General features: G+C 40.6%; 1 protein-coding gene across 8 annotated transcripts in view; it reads left to right on the top strand.

Moving 5' to 3' along the window:
* The window catches only part of LOC134349270 (rho GTPase-activating protein 26-like), a 191891-nt gene that overhangs the window by 71061 nt on the left and 96215 nt on the right, over positions 1-24615 (top strand). For all 8 annotated transcript variants that reach the window (XR_010018626.1, XR_010018628.1, XR_010018627.1 and 5 more), the window contains exons 10-12: positions 8732-8826; positions 14912-14990; positions 18599-18638. Coding sequence is in view for 5 of the 8 variants with exons in the window: in XM_063053330.1 (XP_062909400.1) it covers positions 8732-8826; positions 14912-14990; positions 18599-18638 (214 nt within the window). In the remaining 3 variants the exon portion in view is untranslated. The remainder of the gene's footprint in view (positions 1-8731; positions 8827-14911; positions 14991-18598; positions 18639-24615) is intronic.

The following is a 24615-nucleotide window of genomic DNA, read 5'->3' as shown; positions in this document are numbered from 1 at the left end:
CCAAGGTTGCTCACATCGTACGATATGACACGTAGTGATGGTGATGATTTAATTCAGTGGGCCCCAACCACCGGGCCGCAAAGCATGTGCTACCGGGCTGCGAGGAAACGATATGAGTCAGCTGCACCTTTCCTCATTCCCTGTCACGCACTGTTGAACTTGAACATAGGTTTACCAACTGTCCCGTATTTGCTGGGACATCCCATATATTGGGCTAAATTGGGTTGTCCCATACGAGACCGCCCGTATCCCATATTTCCCCTGCTAAGGTAGGACGTTCCTATGAAGCCTTTTGTGCCGAAATGGCGTAAAGTGAAGAAGCAATTACCATTAATTTATATGGAAAAAAATTTTGAGCGTTCCCAGACCCAAAAAATAACCTACCAAATCATACCAAATAACATATAAAACCTAAAATAACTCTAACATATAGTAAAAGCAGGAATGATATGACAAAAACACAGCCTATATAAAGTAGAAATAATGTATGTACAGTGTAGTCGGGAAGATTAAGCCAAAACCGATTTGTGGAAAAAAATCACGTATGCGCATGCGTGCATCACATATGTGAACGTCACGCATGCGCACACAGGAGCCTGCGCAAGGCGTCATGGTAGTCTTTCTCGGGGTAAACACAAGTGTCTCGTCAACACACACAAAAAATGTTGCTGAACGCTGCAGGCCAGGCAGCATCTATAGGAAGAGGTACAGTTGGCGTTTCGTGCCAGGACTCTTCATCAGGATTTGACTGCTACTTTTGTCCCTTATTTGGGAGTGAGAATGTTGGCAACCCTACCTGTAAAAGACTTGTTGAGGTGAGTTTAACCCTACTTGAACACCCCCCCCCCCCCCACCGGACGGTCTGCAAGAATATCGTCAATATTAAATCGGTCAGCGGTGCAAAGAAGGTTGGGGACCCCTGATTTAATTAATGCAATCTATAAATTCCAAATCGAATAGCTTCTAGCTCAACAAAAGCCATTGCACAGTGACAGTCATAAAATAAGCAGAATCTAAACAATTGTACACAAGGCAAGAAATTGTTATCAAGATGTTTAAAAATTCCCCCAGTTAGATTCTGCATGAGTACCATTTCTGATCTGGGTAGAAGATGCTTAGAAAAAGTTCATGCACTGGAGTCAATGTAAAGAAATATGATGAGGTTGATCTTCAGTGTTAGAGGACCGAGTTGTGAGGGCAAATGAGAGAAATTGAATTCTAAGCTTGAAAGGATATATCAATATTGACATTTGAAAGAGGCAAAGTAGATCATTTAAAGCCTGATATTTTAGCAGAGAGTAGGTAACTCGTTGTTACTTCAATTTGTGACAATAAATATCATATGAGCAACATTTAAATATTGTCAATGTAGGAAATTTGAAATGGAAGTAGAAAATGGTGGAAGTACATGACAGATTGGGAAGATTCTGAAAGTTAACGGTTTTGGGATGGGGACCTGAAACATCAATTCATTTCCTTTCTGAACTGATGATGCTGGCAGACCTGTTGCATATTTCCAGCATTTCCTATTTTTGTATCAGCAGGAACAATAATTTATTTTCATCGTAAGTATACTCTTCTCACTTTTTCACCTTTGCTGCTTTCCATAAGCTATTTGCTGATCCATGTTTTTAATGTTGTTATACCTCTTTATTCATTGTTTTCCAATACAGAATGGTATCACCCGTAAAATAAAACAAAGTGGCTCCAGGAATAATTTTGCTCATTTCTATTGATGATTCAAACAGATATGGCCATGGAAAGATCACTGAAAGTTGGGAATGAATGGGGAGGCAGAAAGTACTGATTTCTTGTTGCTTTTTTCTAATGATAAGACCATATTCTATAGGAGCAGGATTAGGCCATTCAGTCATCAAGTCTGCTCTGCTATTCCATCATGGCTGATTTACTATCCCTCTCAACCCCTTTCTCCTGTGTTGCCCCCATAACCTTTGATGCTGTGATTAACCTAGAACCCATCATCCTCTGCCTTAAGTATGCCCAATGACTTGGCATGCACAGCGGTGTTTGGCAATGAATTCCACAGATTAAGCACCATCTGGCTAAGGAAGTATTTCCTCATCTTTGTTCTAAATGGATGTCCTTCAATTCTGAGGCTGTGCCTTCTACTCCTACACTCCCGCACTATAGGAAACATCCCCTCTACATCCACACTATCTAGGCCTTCCAATATTCAATAGGTTTCAATGAGATCCTCCCTTAAATGCTCCTCATATGTTTTATTCTCGGAATCTTTCACATAAACCTGCTCTGGACCCTAATTTGTCATGTGCCTCCAAATACCCCAAAACCCCATCCTTCATAATGGACTCCAGCATCTTCCAACCACTGAAGTCAGGCTAACTAGGCTATAATTTCCTTTCTTATGTCCGCCTCCCTTCTTAAAGAGTGGAGTGACATTTGCAATTTGCAGATCTCAGGAACCATTCCAGAATCTAGTGATTGTTGAAAGATCATTACAAATGCCTCCACAATCTCTTCAGCTACCATTTACAGAACCCTGCTGAGTAGTCCATCTGGTCCAGGTGAATTACCTATCTTCAGACCTTTCAGCTTCCGAAGCACTTTTCCTTAGTAATATCAACTGCACTCAGTAATGCCTCCTGTCATCCTCAAATTTCTGGCATACTGCTATAGTGTCTTCCACAGTGAAGACTGACGCAAAATACTTCTTAAGTTTGTCCGCTATTTCTTTATCCCTCTACCCCTGCCAAATTAGTTTTTTGATGTTCTTTTGCCAATCCAATGTTTCAATTAGATTGGCTGATATTCTATTCTTTAATTAGAATAAAAGTACATCCTTATCTACAAAAGATGAGACTTGGTCAAATAGCTTCAAGGTTTTCAGTGTAACCCTGCTGAGAGCCAGATCAGTGGCATTCAAGCCTGGAGATCAAAAATGCTGCAAGAGGTGCAGGTATGATCTTTGGAAAGCTACCTTTCAGGTGAAGTGGAGATTTTGGACTAGACTGGAATCAATGAGGGCTTCATGAAGTGTGGCAGGGTTTGAATGCCATCACCTCCTACAAAGTTAAATCTTGAGAGATAGGGGACAGCAGAGCTTCACTTCCAGATGAGCTCAATGCCTTCACAAGATCACAAGACAAAGGAGCAGAAGTAGGCCATTCAGCCCATCGAGTCTGCTCCGTCACTCCACCATGAGCTAAACTATTCTCCCAGCTAGTTCTAATTTCCGGCTTTCTCCCCATATCCCTTGACACCCTGACTAATTAGATACCTATCAATCTCCTCCTTAAGCACCCTCAATGATGGGGCCTCCACAGCTGTATGTGGCAACGAATTCCATAAACCCACGACCCTCTGGCTAAAAAAATTTCTCCTCATCTCTGTTTTAAATGGGTACCCTCTAATTCTAAGACTGTGGCCTCTTGTCCTGGACTCACCCACCAAGGGAAACAGCCTTTCCACATCTACTCTGCCCAACCCTTTCAACATTCAAAATATTTCTATGAGATCCCCTCCCATCCTTCTATACTCTAATGAATACAGTCCAAGAGCCAACAAACACTCCTCATATGTTAGCCCCTGCATTCCAGGAATCATCCTCGTAAAGCTTCTTTGAACTCTCTCCAACATCAGTACATCCCTTCTAAGGTAGGGGCCCCAAAACTGCACACAGTATTCCAAATGAGGTCTCACTAATGCCTCATAGAGCCTCATCAACACCTCCTTACTCTTATACACTATTTCTCTTGAAATGAATGCCAACATAGCATTCGCTTTCCTTACTGCCGATCCAGCCTAGTGGTTAACCTTTAGGGTATCCTGCCAGGAGGACCCCCAAGTCCCTTTGCACTTACAATTTTTGAATTTTCTCCCCATCTAAATAATAATCTGCCCGATTATTTCTTCTTCCAAAATGTACAACCGTACATTTCTCCACATTGTATCTTATCTGCCATTTCTTTACCCACTCTCCTAAACTGACCAAGTCTCTCTGCAACCTTTCCGTTTCTTCAACACTTCCTGTTCCTCCACCTATCTTGGTGTCATCCACCAACTTGGCCAGAAGACCATTTAATCCATAATCTAAATCATCGATATACATTGTGAAAATAGGCGGCCCCAGCGCCAACCCCTGAGGAACTAGTAACCAGCAACCAATCAGAATAGGATCCCTTTATTCCCACCCTTTGCTTTCTGCCTATCAGCCAATGCTCCACCCATTCCAATATCTTTCCTGTAATTCCATGGACTCTCATCTTATTAAGTGGCCTCTTATGCGGCACCTTATGGAAGGCCATTTGAAAATCCGAATACACAACATCCACAGCCTCCCCCTTATCAATCTTATTTGAGATTACCTCAAAAAATTCCAATAGGTTGGTGAGGTAGGATCTTTCCTTCATGAAACCATGCTGGCTTGAGTCTATCTTGTCATGCACCTGAAGGTATTTCATAACCTCGTCCTTAAGGATTGACTCCAATAATTTTCCAACTACCGATGTCAGACTAATAGGTCTGTAATTTTCCTTTCTTAAACAACGGAACTACATTTGCAACCTTCCAGTCCTCCGGAACCATACCAGGGTCTGTTGATTCTTGGAAGATCATTTCCAATGCCTCCACAATCTCCAAAGCCACCTCTTTCAGAACCCGTGGGTGCACCTCATCCGGTCCGGGAGACTTATCTATTCTTAGTCCATTTAGCTTCCCAAGCATTTTCTCTCTGGTAATCTTGACTGTACCTAATTCTAATCCCTGAGATCTTGGGCTATCAAGTATGTTGCTAATGTCTTCCACTGTGAAGACTGATGCAAAATACTCATTTAGTTCCTCTGCCATCTCTTTGTTACTCATTATAATTTCTCCAGCATCATTTTCAATCGGTCCTATATCTACCTCTGTCACTTTTACTCTTCATATATTTTAATAAACTCTTAGTATCCTTTTTATGTTAATTGACAACTTCCTTTCATAATTCATCTTTTCTTTCCTAATGACTTTCTTAGTTTCCTTCTGTAAGTTTTTAAAAGTTGTCCAGTCCTCAGTTTTCCCACTAATTTTTGCTTCCTTGTACGCCGTCTCTTTTGGTTTTATTTTAGCCTTAACCTCTCTCGTTAGCCACATTTGTGCCATTTTTCCTTTCATGATTTTCTTTTTTCTTGGAATATATTTTTCCTGCACTTTCCTTATTTCTTGTAGGAATTTCATCCAATTCTGCTCTACTTTCCCTCCATCTAGCTTACTTTTCCAATCGACTTGGGCCAGTTCCTCTCTCATACCACTGTAATTTCCCCTGTTCCACTGAAATATCAATACACCTGATACCAGCTTCTCCTTTTCAAATATGAAACCGAACTCAATCATATTATGATCACTACTTACAAGGGGTTCCATTACCTCCAGTTCCCTAATTGCGTCAGGTTCATTACACAGCACCCAATCCAAAACAGCCGGTCCCCCGGTGGGCTTAGGGACAAACTGCTCCAAAAAGCCATCCCGTAGGCATTCTACAAAATCCCTCTCCTGAGATCCATTACCTTCCTGACTTTCCCAATCCACTTTTATATTAAAATCCCCCATAATTATCTTGACGTTTTCTTTCTGACAGGCTTTTTCTATTTCCAGCTGCAACTTGTAGTCCACATCCCGGCTGCTGTTTGGAGGCCTGTGTATAACTGCTATTAGTGTCTTTTTACCCTTGCCATTTCTTAACTCGACCCATAAGGATTCTACCTCTTCTGATCCTATGCCCCTTCTTTCTAGTGATTTGATATCGTTGCTTACCATCAGAGCCACGCCACCCCCTTTACCTACCTTTCTATCTTTCGTATATACTGTGTATCCTTGGACATTCAGCTCCCAAGCACATCCATCATTTAGCCATGACTCGGTGATGGCCATAATGTCATATCTTTTAACCTGTAGCTGTACAACAAAGTCATCCACTTTATTTCTAATGCTGCGTGCATTTAAGTACAGTACATTTAGATCAGTATCTGTTACCGATTTTGCTATATTTCTATTGCACAGCAAATTATCCTGTCTATTCATCTGCCTGTCCTTCTTGCCATCTTTGCTGCATAGTATCTTTGACTTATTTCTATTTTCCTCTTACTCGACCCAAACACCCTGGTTTCCTTCCCCCTGCCAACTTAGTTTAAACCCTCCCTAACAGCTATATTAAACAATCCCGCCAGGATATTAGTACCCTTTGAGTTCGGGTGTAACCCATCGTTTTTGTATAAGTCATTACCTCCCCCAAAATAGATCCCAATGATCCAAGAATTTGAAGCCTTGCCCCCTGCACTAGTTACTTAGCCACACATTCATCAGCCTAATTCTGCTATTCTTACCTTCATTAGCGCGTGGCTCACTTTGTGTGGCGCCTTCTATGCTCACTTTGATCAGCAGAACAGGGAGGGACTTCTGTGCACCCCCCATGTCTGCTGATGATGCTTTGGTCTCAGTATCTGGGGATTCTGCCTTCAAGAGAGTTAATCCAAGGAAAGCATCTGGACCAGACTGAGTAGTTTATACTTTATACTTTATACTTTATACTGAGCATCTGACTGAGTATTAAAGACCTGTGCCAACCAACTGGCTAGTGTAAGCACAGATATCATCAACTTCTTGCTCTGGTAGTGTGTGGTACCCACCTGCTTCAAGCAGAGCTTGGTAACCTGTCTAAATGCCTATTGCCCAGTGGCACTTATGTACACAGTGATGAAGCGTTTTCAGAGGCTGGTGTTGAAGCATATCCGTTCATGTCTGAATGGCAAGTTGGATCCACTCTCAATTTGCCTACCGAAGCAAAAGGTCCACAGCAGATGCTATCCTGTTGGCATTTCACACAACTCTGGTACATCTGGACAACAAAGATCCTCACTGCCTATCAATAACGATGCTCTTTATTGATTACAGCTTGGCATTTAGCACTATTATCCCCTCAAAACTAATCAGTAAACTCCCAAGACCTGGGCCTCAATAGCCCCTTGTGCAATTGAATTTTGGATTTCCTCCTTGTAGACCCCAGTCAGTTCAGTTTGGCAAAAATATCTCCTCCACAGTCTCCGTTAGCACAGGAGCACTGCAGGGATGCGTGCCTAGCCTCCTGCTCTTCTTGCTTTACACCTACAACTGTGTGGTTAAATACAGCTCCAACACAGTATCCAAGTTTGCTGATGACAGCACTGTTGTGGGCTGTACAAAAGGGGGTGATGAATCAGCATACAGGAGGAAGACTGAAGACTTGGCTGAGTGCTGTAATAACAACCTCTCACTCAATGTCAATAAGAACAATGAACTGATTGTAGACCTCAGCAGAGAGAAACCAGAGGTCCATGAGCCAGTAATCATTGGAGGATCAGAGGTGGAGAGGGTCAGTAGCTTTAGATTCCTGGGTGTCGCTATCTCATCGGACTCTGAACCCATCATATAAACATAATTGTGACGAAAGCATGACAGTGCCTTTACTCCCTCAGGAGTCTGTGGAGATTTGGCATGTCATAAAAAATCTTGGCAAGCGTCTATAAATGTGTGGTGGAAAGTGTGCTGATTGACTGCATTACTGCCTGGTAAGGGAACACCAATGCTTTTGAGCAGAAGATCCTACTAAAGGTAGTGGATTCAGCCCAGTATATCACGGGTAAAGCCCTCCCAACCATTGAGCACATCTACATGAAACATTGCTGTAGAAAAGCAGCATCCATTATCAAAGATCCTCACTGCCTAGGCATGCTCTTTCTTCGCTGCTGCCATCAAGGAAAATGTACAGGTGCCACAGGACTCACATCACCAGGTTCAAAAATGGTTAATAACCCTTAACCATCGTGCTCTTGAACAAAAGATAACTACACTCATTTAAGGACTATTATATTGTTATTTCATGCTTGTTATTTATTGCTATTTATTTATATCTGCATTGGCACAGTTTGTTTACAGTTTATAGTTCCTGATGTTTACAGTTACTGTTCTATAGATTTGCTAAGTATCCCTGCAGAAAAAGAAACTCAGGGTTGTATATGGTGACATGTATGAATGATAATAAATTTGACTTCGAACTTTGAACGATGATATAGAAACTGGCTCTATGAAAATGGGTGTGTATATATATATATATATATATATTATGTTCAGCATGATCAGGCCACCTCTTCATATGGTTTAGTTGTAATTGTAATTTGTATTGGCATTGTACCAACATGATTCTAGGTTCGGACACATCAGTAATAGTAATATTCCTACTGAAGGTTCTCGGCCCGAAACGTCAACTACACTCTTTTCCATACATGCTGCCTGGCCTGCTGAGTTCCAGCATTTTGTGTATGTGTTGCTTGGATTTCCAGCATCTGCAGATCTTCTCTTGTTAGTACAGGTCGACCTTCACTAATCCGGCACCATTGGGACCTGAGGAGTGCCGGATTAGTGAAAATGCCGAATTACAGAAGGATCACATTAAGCATAATCAGTGCCAGATTATCGAAGGAGCTGGATTACAGGTAGTCGGATTAGTGAAGGTCGACCTGTAATAGTTTATTGGAACTTTCCAATTGTTTTACTCTCATTCCCCCTTTCTCATATTTACTCTCTTCCAAATATTTCATCACAAACTGAAAGATTGTTTTACAATGATGATTGAGACCAGTGGTATGACATTTATTGCAGTCTTGTGCTGTTCTAGTTTATTTGTTGAAAGAAATTAATATATTGTTCATTGACTGACAGGTACTTTTGCTTTTAACAGGGGGACGAAGAAGTATTTATCCTAAAGTCATGCATTAGAAGAAAAACTGACTCCATTGAGAAGAGGTTTTGTTTTGATGTAGAAGGAGCAGACAGGTGAATTTATTGAGGAACATTGCGCCTTATTTATTTATTTTATTTGGAGTACATTGTAACCTGGCTCTTCGAGCCGCACTGCCCAGCCACCCCCAATTTAACCCTAGCTTAATCATGGGACAATTTATAAGGACCAGGTAAGCTACTAACCGGTACGTCTTTGGGCTGTGGCAGGAAACCGGAGCACCTGGAAGAAACCCACTTATTTCACAGAGAAAGTGTACAGACTCCTTACAGATAATGTTGAGATTGAACTGGGAACTCCGACACTCCGAGCTGTCATAGTGTTGCACTGACTGCTACTTTACTGTGACATCCATATAATTTCAGATGAAATTTCAACTGATCTAATACCAATGGAGATGTAGATCTATTTTGTAAATATTTAGATCAAAAACTTTATTTGATTTCAAGTGTTAATATTTCTTTAAAATGATTGTTTTGAAGAGTACTGCATTTTATGTTCTGCAATAATCAAATTGTTCCCTGTTAGTTTATGAGTGCCTAACAGTCTTAATTTTAATTGCCTCATTATTCATAGTGTCATAGAACATAGAAACAGGCCCTTCAGCCCAACATATCCATGCCAACCATAAATTACCAATATTAGTCCCACTTAACTCATTCAGCGGTTCGATGGATGTCAGCCAGTGAGAAGAGTTTACAGAGCGGGCAGCGGAGGAGCGGGCAACGGAGTAGAGGGAGACAGAGTAGAAAGGCTTTGGCTCAACGGGGCTTAGGCGACAACGGGTTGAGGCGAGGTAGGTTGCCTGTGTAGAATTAGAGACAGGAAGCATGTGTGTGAGGGTGTTGGTCTGTGCTGGGTGTCGGATGTGGGAAGTCTTGAAGACTCCCAGCCTCCCGGACAGCCACATCTGTGTCAGGTGCGTCGAGCTGTATCTCCTTAGGGACTGGGTTAGGGAACTGGAGATGCAGCTCGATGACCTTGGTCTGGTCAGGGAGAGTGAGGAGGTGACAGAGAGGAGCTATAGGCAGGTAGTTACACAGGGGCCTAGGGAGACAGATAAGTGGGAAACATTCAGGAGAGGGAAGGGTAAGAGTCAGATACTAAAGAGTGCCCCTGTGGCTGTCTCCCTTAACAATAAGTACTCCTGTTTGCGTACTGTTGGGGGGGGGGGCAGGGAACGTCCTTCCTGGGGGAAGCAACAGTGGCCGTACCTCTGGCACAGAGTCTGGTCCTGTGGCTCAGAAGGGTAGGGAAAGGAAGAGGAAGGCAGCAGTGATAGGGGACTCCGTAGTTAAGGGATCAGACAGGTGATTCTGTGGACGCAGGAAAGAAACATGGATGAATGGTTGTTTGCCTCCCAGGTGTCAGGGTCCAGGATATTTCTGATCATGTCCACGATATCCTGAAGTGGGAAGGAGAACAGCCAGAAGTCGTGGTACATATTGGTACCAACGACGAAGGTAGGAAAAGGGAGGAGGTCCTGAAAACAGACTACAGGGAGTTAGGAAGGAAGTTGAGAAGCAGGACCCCAAAGGTAGTAATCTCGGGATTACTGCCTGTGCCACATGACAGTGAGTATAGGAATAGAGTGAGGTGGAGGATAAATGCGTGGCTGAGGGATTGGAGCAAGGGGCAGGGATTCAGATTTCTGGATCATTGGGCCCTCTTGTGGGGCAGGCATGACCTGTACAAAAAGGAGAGGTTGCACTTGAATCTGAGGGGGACCAATATCCTGGCAGGGAGGTTTGCTAAGGCTATTGGGGTGAGTTTAAACTAGAATAGCTGGGGGGTGGGAACCAAACTGAAGCAATGGAGGAAGAGGCGGTTGGCTCACAAATAGGGAAAGCTTGTGGATAGTGCGAGAAGGAGGGTAGACAGGTGATAGAGGAGGGATGTGCTCAGACCGATGATTTGAGATGTGCCTATTTTAATGCAAGGAGTATTATGAACAAAGCGGATGAACTTAGAGTGTGGATCAGTACTTGGAGCTTTAATATTGAGGCCATTACAGAGATTTGGATGGCTCAGGGGCAAGACCACCCACAGGGATAACAGGGATATCAAGGAACAGATAGGGAGACAGATTCTTGAAAGGTGTAATAATAACAGGGTTGTCGTGATGGGAGATTTTAATTTCCCAAATATTGATGGGCATCTCCCTAGAGCAAGGGGTTTAGATGAGGTGGAGTTTGTTAGGTGTGTTCAGGAAAGGTTCTTGACACAATATGTAGATAAACCAACAAGAGAAGAGGCTGTACTTGATCTGGTATTTGGAAATGAACCTAGTCAGGTGTCAGATCTCTTGGTGGGAGAGCATTTTGGAAATAGTGATCACAATTCTATCTCCTTTAGCAATGGAGAGGGATAGGAACAGACAAGTTAGGAAAGCATTTAATTGGAGTAAGGGGAAATATGAGGCTATCAGGCAGGAACTTGGAAGCAGAAATTGGGAAGAGATGTTCTCAGGGAAATGTACGTCCAAAATGTGGCAAATGTTTAGGGGATATTTGCCTGGAGTTCTGCATAGGTACGTTCCAATGAGACAGGGAAAGGATGGTAGGGTACGGGAACCGTGGTGTACAATGGCTGTTGTAAATCTAGTCAAGAAGAAAAGAAAAGTTTACCAGCGGTTCAAAAAGTTAGGTAATGATAGAGATCTAGAAGGTTATAAGGCTAGCAGGAAGGAACTTAAGAAGGGAATTAGGAGAGCCAGAAGGGGCCACGAGAAGCACTTGGCGGACAGGATTAAGGAGAATCCCGAGATATTCTACAAGTATGTGAAGAGCAAGAGGATAAGACGAGAGAATAGGACCAATCAAGTGTGACAGTGGAAAAGTGTGTATGCAACCGGAGGAGATAGCAGAGGTACTTAATGAATACTTTGCTTCAGTATTCACTACAGAGAAGGATCTTGGCGATTGTCGGGATGACTTGCAGTGGGCTGAAAAGCTTTAGCATATAGATATTAAGAAAGCGGATGTGCTAGAGCTTTTGGAAAGCATCAAGTTGGAAAAGTTACCGGGACCGGACGAGATGTACCCCAGACTACTGTGGGAGGCAAGGGAGGAGATTGCTGAGCCTCTGGCGATAATCTTTGCGTCATCAATGGGGATGGGAGAGGTTCCAGAAGATTGGAGGGTTGTGGATGTTGTTTCCTTATTCAAGAAAGGGAGCAGAGGTAGCCCAGGAAATTATAGACCAGTGAGTCTTACTTCAGTGGTTTGTAAGTTGATGGAAAAAATCCTGAGAGGCAGGATTTATGAACATTTGGAGAGGTATAATATGATTAGGAATAGTCAGCATGGCTTTGTCAAAGGCAGGTTGTGCCTTACGAACCTGATTGAATTTTTTGAGGATGTGACTAAACACATTGATGAAGGTAGGGCAGTAGATGTAGTGTATATGGATTTCAGCAAGGCATTTGATAAGGTACCCCATGCAAGGCTTATTGAGAAAATAAGGAGGCATGGGATCCAAGGGGACATTGCTTTGTGGATCCAGAATGGGCTTGCCCACAGAAGGCAAAGAGTGGTTGTAGACGGGTTATATTCTGCATGGAGACGGGTGACCAGTGGTGTGCCTCAGGGATCTGATCTGGGACCCCTACTTTTTGTGACTTTTATAAATGACCTAGATGAGGAAGTGGAGTGTTGGGTTAGTAAATTTGCTGATGACACAAAGGTTGGAGATGTTGTGGATAGTGTGGAGGGCTGTCAGAGGTTACAGTGGGACATTGATAGGATGCAAAACTGGGCTGAAAAATGGGAGATGGAGTTCAACCCAGATAAGTGTGAGGTGCTTCATTTTGGTAGGTTAAATATGATGGCAGAATATAGTATTAATGGTAAGACTCTTGGCAGTGTGGAGGATCAGAGGGATCTTGGGGTCGGAGTCCATACGACACTCGAAGATGCTGCGCAGGTTGACTCTGTGGTTAAGAAGGCGTACGGTGCATTGGCCTTCATCAGATTGAGTTTAGGAGCCAAGTGGTAATGTTGCAGCTACATAGGACCCTGGTTAGACCTCACTTGTAGTAGTGTGCTCATTTCTGGTCGCCTCACTACAGGAAGGACGTGGAAACCATAGAAAGGGTGCAGAGGAGATTTACAAGGATGTTACCTGGTTTGGAGTGCATGTCTTATGAGAATAGGTTGAGTGAACTCGGCCTTTTCTCCTTGGAGCGACAGAGGATGAGAGGTGACCTGATAGAGATGTGTAAGATGTTGAGAGGCATTGATCGTGTGGATAGTCGGAGGTTTTTTCCCAGGGCTGAAATGTCTAACACAAGAGGACATGGTTTTAAGGTGCTTCGAAGTAGGTACAGAGGAGACGTCAGGGGTAAGTTTTTTACACAGAGAGTGGTGAATGCGTGGAATGGATTGCCGGTGACGGTGGTGGAGGCGGATATGATAGGGTCTTTAAGAGACTTCTGGATAGGTATATGGAGCTTAGGAGAATAGAGGGCTTTGGGTAACCCTAGGTAAATTCTAAGGTAAGGACATGTGAGACACAGCTTTGCGGTCCGAAGGGCCTGTATTGTGCTGTAGGTTTTCTATGTTTCTATGTTGACTAATTCTTGGACTGTAGCCATGATAGCAAGCAACTAAAACTGATGTGGTAGACCAACTGTACCCGAAGTCCTTGGAGTCCAGTATAGTTTTGCAATAATAAAAAAAGTACATTTAACAAAGAAAAAAAAACACCTTTGGTTGGCCCCCAAGAGACTACTGAGTCCAGATGTGCTGCTACCTTACCGGAAGTGCAGCTGAAGGTTTTCTTTAAGAATTCTAAATAATCTGATTCTAGTAGCCTATAAATAGATGCCACCCACTCTCCCCCCCGCCAAAAGTCATTTCAAGATTGTTGCTTCGCACATCAATGATTATATAAGTTGTGGGACACTTCAGTGGTGGTGAATGAAAATACAGCATATGGGGTTGAGACTGGGTCCCTGTGGTGCTGAGAAGCTAGAAATTTGACAGCTGGACATTGGGACCTGTGTCAATTAGGAATTTGAGTCTTGAACATTTTTGGGGTGGCATCTGTCAGTATTGGTCGCAGCACTGATATATTGTTGAGTGTGTGAGCAGTTTGAAGGTAAATTATGGTGCCTACTTAAGTGGGACAGCCTGGATTAATACTAATAATACTGAAGCATCTGTTTGAGTCTAATAATGGGAGCTCCTGAAATAACATTGACAAGGTCCCTCAACTTAAACATCACGTAATTTTATTTATTGGCTAGAGAACTAGAGGCTTGTTTTAGATTCCTGTTTAAAATCAGAATGAGAAAAAGGTTTAATATCACTGACATAAGTCATGAAGTCTGTTATTTTGTGACAGCAGGTCAGTGCAATGCATAAAATACTATAAATTACAAAAGAAATATATATAATTTAATTAATAAAGCAGTGCTAAAGGAGAGAAGTATAGTGAAGTAGTTTTCATGGATTTGTTGTCCCATGATGGCGGAGGGGAAGCAGCTGTTCCTATAATGTTGAATGTGTATCTTTAGACTCCTGTATCTTCTCTCTGGTAGTAATAATAAGAGAGCGTGTCCTGGGTAATGAGTGTCCTTAATGATGGACACCATCTTTTTCAGGAATCGCCTTTTGAAGATGTTCTTTAAGATTGAAAATATTTTACACCTTTGAATGATTTGAACAAGGTTGAAGATTTGTAGATGGATAAAACTACTTTTTAACATGTTCTGCTTGTTTTAATAGGGTTTTAATTTTAGAATGTAGTATTCCCAGTTGGCTAGATTTCCAGTAATATTTTCATTAAAGTAATATTGCATTGACACATCGAATCTGAAAAAGCTCAATTGAAAAAGATTGTTCTATAATATTCTGAAATACAGTTTTTAAAAATAGATCTCTAACTTAAACATAAAATTGTTGCATTAGTAGCCTTTAATCTAGGTTCCCTCTCTCAATATATTATTGTGCTATAAGTTTTATATGCATTAAAATACTGTATATCCTCTGCCTGTGTGGTGTTTTGATAATGTAGCACACATGGATTCCAGATAAGTGAAAAATAAGTTTGTTTAAATAAATATGTTGAAAGGGTTATTAATGATTAGAATTTCTGATTCCATTGTGTTTTCTGAAGGGCAACCGTGATCACCATGCAAGCACTCTCTGAGGAAGACAGAAGGCTGTGGATGGAAGCCATGGATGGTAGAGAACCAGTAAGAATGTCCATCATTATCATTGTTGAATGAGGTTTAGTTGCCTAATTAGTTAATTTTCAAATATATTGGTCTGAATTACATGACTGATAGCCATTATTTGGTAAAGGAATGACATTTGGAACCAAATCCATGTACTTAAATTTTCAGTGTTTGTTAATCCAGTTTCAAACACTGGGTTTGAGGCCTCTTTATGTCCACCTCACAATTTACCTTCCTAGTTAGTGTTGTAAGAAAATTTAGCTATTATACTTTTTGGTCAGTTCATCTAAGTCATGTCAGTTGTAAAAGTTAAACCCCCATCACTGATCCTTGTAGTGCACCACTTCTCAAATCTTGCCAACAAGAAAAACACCCATTCGTACCTTCTTTTCCAGTTTTCTTGTTACCTACACCATGATCTTTCATTGCTTACAATAACTTTTAAGGTATCTTATCAATTTCCTCCTGGGAATCAGCAAGTATAATACATCTATAGTTCACCATTTTTTTTTAGAAGAAGCAGGGAAGCAAGATTCTGCTAGGTGAGTTATTGACTTGGAGGAAAAGTAAGGCCTTGCAAAGAGCTATGGGATCTAATTGAATCTAATTTGGAGGGGTATGTGGAGTCAGTAGCGCTTCCCTAAGGTTGGGTGTGTGTGTTAAGAAAGAAGGAATTTGGACAGGAGAGAGGCACGGAAACCAGCATTAAAATTGGAGATGGTCAAAACTCAGGTTGATATTAAGTCTTGTTGATAAAGAGAGAGTGACAAGCATAGACAAACAGTAGATGAAGTAAAGCACTATTTCCGAAATCTGAGAACGAAGTATAATGGATCCCTCTTATATTTTATCATTATGGGGTAAATTAATATTTGAGGAGAATGCTTTCAGTGAAATGCAGTCTGCAGTTCATATACTGTCCTCCAAGTGACAGCAGTGCTCCAGTATGTAATCTGATTCTAGTCTTATTCAAAATGATCACACTTATATGTTAAGCATAGTGAGAGCAGTGGAGGATTTGCACGTGCTAAAAAGGGAAGTAGTTCATCGTTTTAACACACATGTGAATTTTCATTATCATAGTAAAAATTTAAATATTGAAGAGAATAGTCATCAAAAATAAGATCAAGTGATCAAATGACTTGAATTCATTAGTAAGACCAGAAACAACAATTGATTACTGATTGTTTTGCTGCTTTAATGGGTCTAAATACCTGTGAAAAGGCTCAGCAAAATTGCAGATGCAATCAGTGACTTTGTATGTTCATTTACATAAAGGCTACTGCACATCAGAATTAAAAGCCCAAATTGCATTGGGCTGTTCATTATAATCAACCATGACATTCATGAATATTATTTGCAATTTTGTGTAGTTCATGCAATGTAAACTTAATTAGTTTAACTTGAACTGTATAAATATTAAAAAGAGAAGCAATAAACATTGTGTCTAGAAATCATGCAGCTTAACAGTTTCATGTGCACTTAAGACCAAAAAAGTATTAGTTTATCAAATGCATGTGTCTGAAACAGGCTCTAAAAGCTTCACATTTGTATTTGGTATGTTTTCTTGTTCGAAGCCCTTGCAAGAAAATGTACTTTGACCTGGAGCAATAGACCTGTCAGGTTTTGAAGACTAGGTCATTATTTCCCTCTCCTTCCATCCTTATAAATGAGGGCTGCTGCAACATTAGCAACACTTTAAGATCTGATGATGCTTCATTGGATAGAACCTGTTACTCTGCATTTTACAAACTTAATGGGTTAAAGATGTGTCATGCCTTAGCATTCAGGTGCAGCCACGTGTTTTCTCTGCAGCCTGATTTCTGTTGCTCTGCCTCTGTTTGCTTTTGCATCAAAACGTTATTTTGATCTTACTAGATAATTTAATCCAAACTTTTTTTTTCATTTTCCTCTGCTTTAAAACTAGTCTTTCATTCAACAATAACCATTTTCTGAAATAAATGAAAAGGTGATCAAGTCTCAGTGACTCATGCTGCCTTGTGACATTTAATTTGGTACAGAATGTTCTCTACCAGCATACTGCCAATGAAACTAAATGGATGTACTAATGAAAGAAAGAACCAGATCTGTTTCTTAAGTGTCAGTCTAGAGATTTCAGGTAATGCTGAATTGGATGGTTTTCTTGAACATCTCTTTTTGTGTTTTCTGGGGGTTAGGGGAATGAGAAGTATTTCATGAAGGCAGTCTGCAAATTTACCAGTATCTATGAAACAAATGCTGTAAAATATGTATTATAATCATCCAACTAGATTAAATTATTTCAAAGATTTTGAGTAACTTATTTAATTATAAACAACAGGAATTCTGCAGATGCTGGAAATTCAAGCAACATACATCAAAGTTGCTGGTGAACGCAGCAGGCCAGGCAGCATCTATAGGAAGAAGCGCAAACCCGAAGGGTCTCGGCCTGAAACGTCGACTGCGCTTCTTCCTATAGATGCTGCCTGGCCTGCTGCGTTCACCAGCAACTTTGATGTATGTTACTTATTTAATTATTGTGGGTTTGGTTGTAACAATTTAAGGCCCTTGAGCCAATGTTTGATTTAAATAAGGTTTTCATTAACCTTTAAGGGAAAAGTACTATATTTTTAGCAAGAGTAGGAATAGAAAAGAACAAAAGATGACTGTGTTTCCTCCATATTATTAAATTTCACTTTCCGTATTTTTTCTGTTAGGTTTTGTGCAGTATTTTTTATTTAATTTTGTTAATTCAATACAAAAAATTAACTATTGTTCTGTTGAATTGATTTTTATAACAACATTATGACATTCTAATATAAAGCCACAAATATTAAAGGCAGCATGTAATTGTTAAAGATATTCAAATATGGACAGGTAGCTGGCTCAGTAAGGTTGAAGGAATCTAAATGCAAGTATAATCCAATTATAGCAATTGGGTTCATTTGTCTGGCAACTGAAAATTCATCTTTTTTGTTGGACTTTAAGTCTCAGTGCACCAGGGAATTGATTCTATGTACAAAAATGTTTGCAATTATAGCTTACTTCATTGAGTAAATCAATTCAACTGTTTCAATCAATGTCAATTTCTTGGACTATCAAAGTAAATAATTGTTATAAAGCTGTTTCACTTTGTTAGCATTTATTTCCTGTTGAATTAACATTTTCTTTATTTCTCTGTTTTTTGATCTGTCTTTGTTGACTCTTATGCTCTTTTTTCCTCACAATTTTTCTTTCACACTGCATCTTGCTGTGAGTAAGGGTGAGGGAATATAAAAAATCAATAGCATGTGTGTGAAAAGGCAGAGAGATTAATTTTCAGCTACCTGTTAGAGAGTTGAAGGAGCCAGTTTAATAATTATGGTCAAAACAGACAACAATGGGAGATTTAAAATATCCAAGTAAAATAAAATATGTATTTGCCTTATAAAATGCCAATTGCCAAACAACTGATTGGATTAAAAACAATAAAAGCATTAAGTTTACTGCATCGAGTTATCTAGTGCATTTTGAAGTATTTGGAGTCTCATATTGAGTGTCCTGGACTTCACAATATTTTTTGGTTCTTAATTACCATAAGTTTCTTTCTCTTCACGAACAGATTATGTTTGAATATTTTACCCAGTAAATTAATGTTTTTTTTCTAGGTATACAATTTGAATAAGGACAATCCAATAAGTGAAGGTGGTAGGTATTTACTGTTGATTATTTCTAGTTCGATCAAACATATAGTCTTTCAAAGTTCTCTTCTAACGTTCATTTACATCAATAGAATGCATTGTGTTAAACTTGATTTGAAAATTTATCAGGTGTTGACCAGAGAAAGCTAATTTTTTTTTCCAAGTGGAATTTCTTGTGTGTACCCAATTTACTTATTTATTTTGTGTATCTATGGTATATCTGAAACATCCTCAGCCTTAAACTACTGGCTTCACATTAAATCCTTGGAATTCAGTGTGCCTCCCTAATTGAATCTTCATGTGGTTACTCATGAATATGCAAATTAGAAATAGGCCAATCGGCTGGTTAAACCTCTTCTATCCTTTAATAAGTTCATGGCCAATCTCACATTCTTTTCTACTCATGGTAACCTTTTGTGCCATTAATTTTCAAGCATCTACTTCTGTAAATAAAAAGATCTGCTTCCTTTGTCCTTTGTGAAAGACTCATAACCAGCCAAAAGGGAGAAAAGTTCAAGACCCCGTGAATGTTATATGTTTAAATCAAGTTCCTTCTTGGTCTAAACATCTGAAGTCTCATGGATAAAAGCTAAAGCTGTCCAAGCTTTCCTCATAAGGCAAGTTTTGGTCTACTAAGCTTTCTCTGACTGCTTCCAGAAATAAGGACACCTATACTGTACGTGGTACTCCATATGTAATCTTTCCTTTGCTGTGTAGAACTGAAACATAACCTTATTCTCTTGTGTTCCATTTCTCTAATAATAAACAACAATATCTTGTTAGCTTAATACCTGTTTACTAGCCTTTTGCAAATCATGCAACGGGACGGAGATCCCTCTACACTTTGTAGCTCTGCAATCTCTTGTCATTTTGATAATTCACCTCTTTTCTATGTTTTTTTTCCTGCCAAAATGCACAGTTTCACATTTTCTCACTCTATTCTCTATTCCCAGATCTTTGCACATACACTTCAGGTTTCAAAACTTACTTTCCTTCCCACCTTCATGTCATCAGCAAATATAGGAAAGAATGTTTAACACCTTTATCTGAGTCATTAATATAAGTTATAAAGTGGAAGCTCAATCCAGTGGCGGCGCCAGAGATTTTTTCTTGCTGGCGCTACGGAGGGGCTGAATTATTCAGTGATGGTGCTGAGGGATGCACTGTATTCGCAAGGCCAGACGCGTGGCGTTAAAAAGTCAGTTTCAAGCATTATGTGCCTACTATAAATGCCTCTTTTGATTTACAAGCAACAGCAATTGATAGATCTAATATAGAAGTGAACTATTACAGTGTCAACAGCATCGGAGACAACCTGGGCTACACGGAGCATAAACAAAAAAAACAAACAGAGCATCCGAGCAACAGCGGACAATGTGAATCATGCACCAATCCCGCAATCAGCGTCAAATACGTGCTTTTCAACTGAAAAACACAAAAAGAATCCACTGCTATTCGCATTACGTAGACAGCAAAGCCAAAAGATACACCGTTATTAAAGTCAAATGAGGCAAACAACAGATGCAAGGCTTTACCAGGAGTTGGACAAATCGTACTCTGACCATGCAATACCTCAATTAATTCGGCTATTGAATTTAAAACAAAAATCAACAGAATCACCGCTTGGAAGTCTAAGCAAAACCCAGTAGGCTTAATAGCAGTAAATGTAATACTTTAGGATTTGCAGGAAACATAAGGACTATGGGGTATCCACCACAAAATAATAATAATAATAATCAGCATTAGTCATGGCCCAAATTTTAAAAAAATCAACTGCACTCACCATTAATGTTTTCAGAGAAGCACAATCCGTCTGTTGTTGTGATTGGTGGTGAAAGCATCAATGATTTTCTGGATGTCAAGTGCTTTGGTCCTCCAGCTGTTTATGGCCAATGGAGCCAAGTTGCTGTTCCGAGCATCGCCGCTGCTATTCCTTAAGTGGTTTTTGAGGTGTCTGAGGCAAGAGAAACTCCATTCGCATGAGGCAGATGTAACAGGCAGAGTCAGTGATATGCAGATTAGTTTGTATAAATCTATAAATGCATTGCGGTAGGGTCTCATTAGAGCTAGAAATACCACTGTGTCATTCACTGTCTGTCCTTGCTTTTGTTTTGTTTCCAGCAGACGCCGAACCTGATGTAGCTCTGCAGTCAGGTTCACTTCAGTCACTCCACAGTATTGGGCCATTGGCCAAAGACAATTCTTGTCTAGGAAGAACTTGTGTTTGGGACTCAATGCTGAGACTCCAGTCAGAACACCCCCAGTCTCAACTGAGAACTGTCCTTTCATTTCAGTCAGAAGTCTGTCTATAACTGGATAGTAACAGTGGTTGCGAAGGTCATCAGAGGATGTGACAGGTGTGCATTCAGTTTGGGCCTCAACAACAAAATCATGTAGGCGGCGGGGTGGCTGGGGCTGTCTTCTTTCATGTGGTCTGCCCTGTATACTGGCCTTGACGGACAGGTCCCTAGCTCTTGTCTGAATTTCACTCCGTGATTCCTCTCCCCGTTTTGCTGAGAGTGCATCGATAACAGACTGAGCCAAGTCCACAGCGGATGAAAGCTCCAAACTGGGAGATTGTAGCTGGTCTGACATGAACTTGGTGACTCGGAATAAATCCTCAAACAGAGTGAGAAGTAAAGCAAACTGCTCGTCAGTCAGTCCATTTACAGCTCTGGCCTCCGTTTTCCTCTGTGCATTTGGTTGACCCATAATATCCTGTAGTGTAGCTAGAATGGCAGGGAGTGATTTCCTCATCGCCCACAAAGCTGTATACTGCCATGCCCAGCGTGTATCTGAAAATTTCCTCAACTCCACGGGCTGTGCAGTTGATTCCAGTTCTCTCTGTTTCTTCATGAAAAGATCATGGGCAACAGAGTTTGAAAAGAAGTTGTAAAGCAGCTGCACAGTTTCAAAAAACTCACCCGCTTGTGGTACATTGCTCACAACATCCACTAAAACAAGGTTAAGTCTGTGAGCATATATATTGCCTGCGGGACCCCTTTCCTGAACCTCTCTTGTACCTCATTATTGCACCCAGACATCAGTGCCGCCCCGTCATAACACTGACCTATACACGCGTTCTTATCAATAACACACTGGGCGAGTGTCTGTTCAATGCTTTTAAGAGGCGACTCTGCATCCAACCCTTCTGCTGAAGTGAAATGCAAGAATTCTTCAAGCACTGTTTCGTTATTCAAATACCGCACCACCACTGATATTTGCTCCTTTTCACTCAAGTCTTTACTTTCATCCACCATGATGGCAAAATACCCAGCCTCATTGATTTCTGCACTTATTTGACGTATGACCATATCTGCCATAATACCCATAATTTCATTTTGGATATCGTGATGGATGCTTTTGCATTTACAAGATTGTCCTCTATTTTTTTAGCTACAGTCTTATTGAACTTCTCAATTACACTGAGCAACTCAACAAGGTTTCCCCTATTGCCAGATCCATCATTCTCCCGGTGTCCTTGCTGGGCAATGCCTTGGCACGCAGTATAGCATAGAGACTCAACCACTGCTCTCATATACTCACGATTTTCTTGGACAATCTTTGCATGTCCTTTATCAAGCATATTTCCCAATCTTGAACGGTCTTGTTTTCTCAAACTGAACTCGGCCCATGCCTCCATAGCAAACTTATGAGCTGCACTTACATGGTGGGTTTTGAAAGCTGTTGTAGCTTTCCACCAGTTGCGAAGGTAGACTCAGACTGGAACCCATGTCCTCCGCACAGGAAATGCCTGCATGTGAAGCAGAATGTAGCATCTTTTGTGATTGAATATTCCAGCCAGGAGTACAGGTCAAACCAGCTACAAATACTCTTTGCTGATTGCCAAACTGTTGCAAAGGGTATTTTTTCAATGCTGGCCGATGGGGTCCTTCCTCTGGCTGCTGGCTAGCATTGCTAACAGTATTCCCACTCGCACTAAGAGTAGCTTCATCCATGATCTCTCCCGAATCCCGCTCTATTTCTTGTTCCTCTACTTTGCCCTCACACTCCTTCGATGAACTGCTGTCGTCCTCATCCCCACTTACTTCTTTCTGCATGTCACTTTCAATTAAGACATGTTCAGGCTGAGACACCACTGATTCCTTTGGATGAGGTCGTTTTCTGACTAAAAATCGATCCATTTTTCACGCTGGTCAAAATAATGTACGTGCCAGGCCCACACTCGCTTGTAAAAGCACATTGTGCGCGTGTGGCATCTGTTAGTCTCGCGAGACCATGGATCTGCGCCCGGATGTATACTATCAATCTCTTGCGTGAGTGAGAGTGAGTGACGTCACCACCTTAAGTGATCTTAGATCAGCTTAACTGATCTGAGGACAGCAACAGCAAGACCTTGATAACGAACGAATAAGCAGAAGTGTAGAGTGGATCTGACAGAGTTTATAACTTTATTGCTGCGTGGGTGCTATGGTAATTGGGGGTGCTGTTTCACTAGATCAACTGGAGAAACAAGCTGTATTCAAAACTATACAGAGAAAGCAAAGCAGCTGCAGTTAATTTCTTGGTGGTGCTGTGGTGGTGCTATTGCAATTTCTGCTGGGGCTATAGCCCCAGCGAGCACCACCTTAGCACCGCCCCTGGCTCAATCTCTGATCCCTGTAATAAATTACTTGTTTTATCTTGCTGGTTAAAATAGAGACTCATTTATGCCTGTTAACAGCCATCTTCTCTCCATGCTAACATGTTACCTTCAAAACGATGAGGTTTTACTTTGTAAATGCAGCAACATATCAAATACCTTCTGAAAATCTAAATTTAATACATGCTCTGCTTCTCCATAACCCACACGACACATTCTATCTTAAAAGAAAACTAATAACTAATAATATGATTTCCTTTTTGCCAAACAATATTGGCTTTACCTGATTATCTTGGAAGTTTTTCTTAGTGGCCTTATGGTAATATTTTTAGTAATAGCTTCTAACATTTTCCCATGACAAGTGTTCATTTTACTCACATGTAATTTTCTCTTTTAAGACTTGCACGTGCTACTTCCCAGCCTGACCAAACCTCTTACCAGTGTTTTGAAAAAATTAGACCAATGGATCAGCTTTCTTTCTGACTATATTCTTTCAAGATTATAGGATGAAGAAGTTATCAAACAGCATTTCCAATTTATTCACTACCACTTCCCTAGTAATTGTGATTTACCTGAGTTCCTCTCTCCTTTCTAATTTCTATTTGCAATTACTTCTAGGATCTTTCTTTATTTTCTATAGTGAGCACAGTTGCAAAATACCTATTTAGTTCATCCTCTATTTTTTTGCTTTCCATTACATATGCCCTACTTTGGTCATAGCTCACTTTGTTAGTAACTTTTCAAAAATAACTTAAGAAACTCTAACAACAGGAATTCTGCAGATGCTGGAAATTCAAGCAACACACATAAAAGTTGCTGGTGAATGCAGCAGTCCAGGCAGCATCAGAAGTTAGTCCTGACGAAGGGTCTCGGCCTGAAACGTCGACTGCACCTCTTCCTAGAGATGCTGCCTGGCCTGCTGCGTTCACCAGCAACTTTGATGCGTGTTGCTTAAGAAACTCTATCTGCTTTCATATTTCTGACCAGCCTTCTTCTCTAGCTCTGTTTCTTTTTTTTTAACTTTTTAGATGGTCTTCATTTGGCTTTGTCATCTGTCCAGACTTTTGACTTGACATCTCCATGCAATTACATGATTTTCTATTAAGTTTAATGCAATTCAACTTTTTTTAAGTTAGATACTGATGGCAGATCCTCACCATTGAATTTTTCTTTCTTCTCTGAATGCTAACTACTCCATGTCTTCTGCAAGATCCCCTTAAATGCCATAGTATTTTTGAGAACTAATTCCCTTAACTGAATTTACCTGTTCACTTTGCTAGCACTCAGTTAAGTAGATGTACATTAAAACCATCCATCATCGCCATAACTTTCTGATAAAATCCCGTTATTTCTTCCATATTGCTATCTAATTACTATCCAG

This window comes from Mobula hypostoma, chromosome 7 (assembly GCF_963921235.1).
Source record: "Mobula hypostoma chromosome 7, sMobHyp1.1, whole genome shotgun sequence".
NCBI classification, from domain to species: Eukaryota; Metazoa; Chordata; class Chondrichthyes; order Myliobatiformes; family Myliobatidae; genus Mobula; species Mobula hypostoma.
This window is presented reverse-complemented; position numbering and strand designations above follow the sequence as displayed.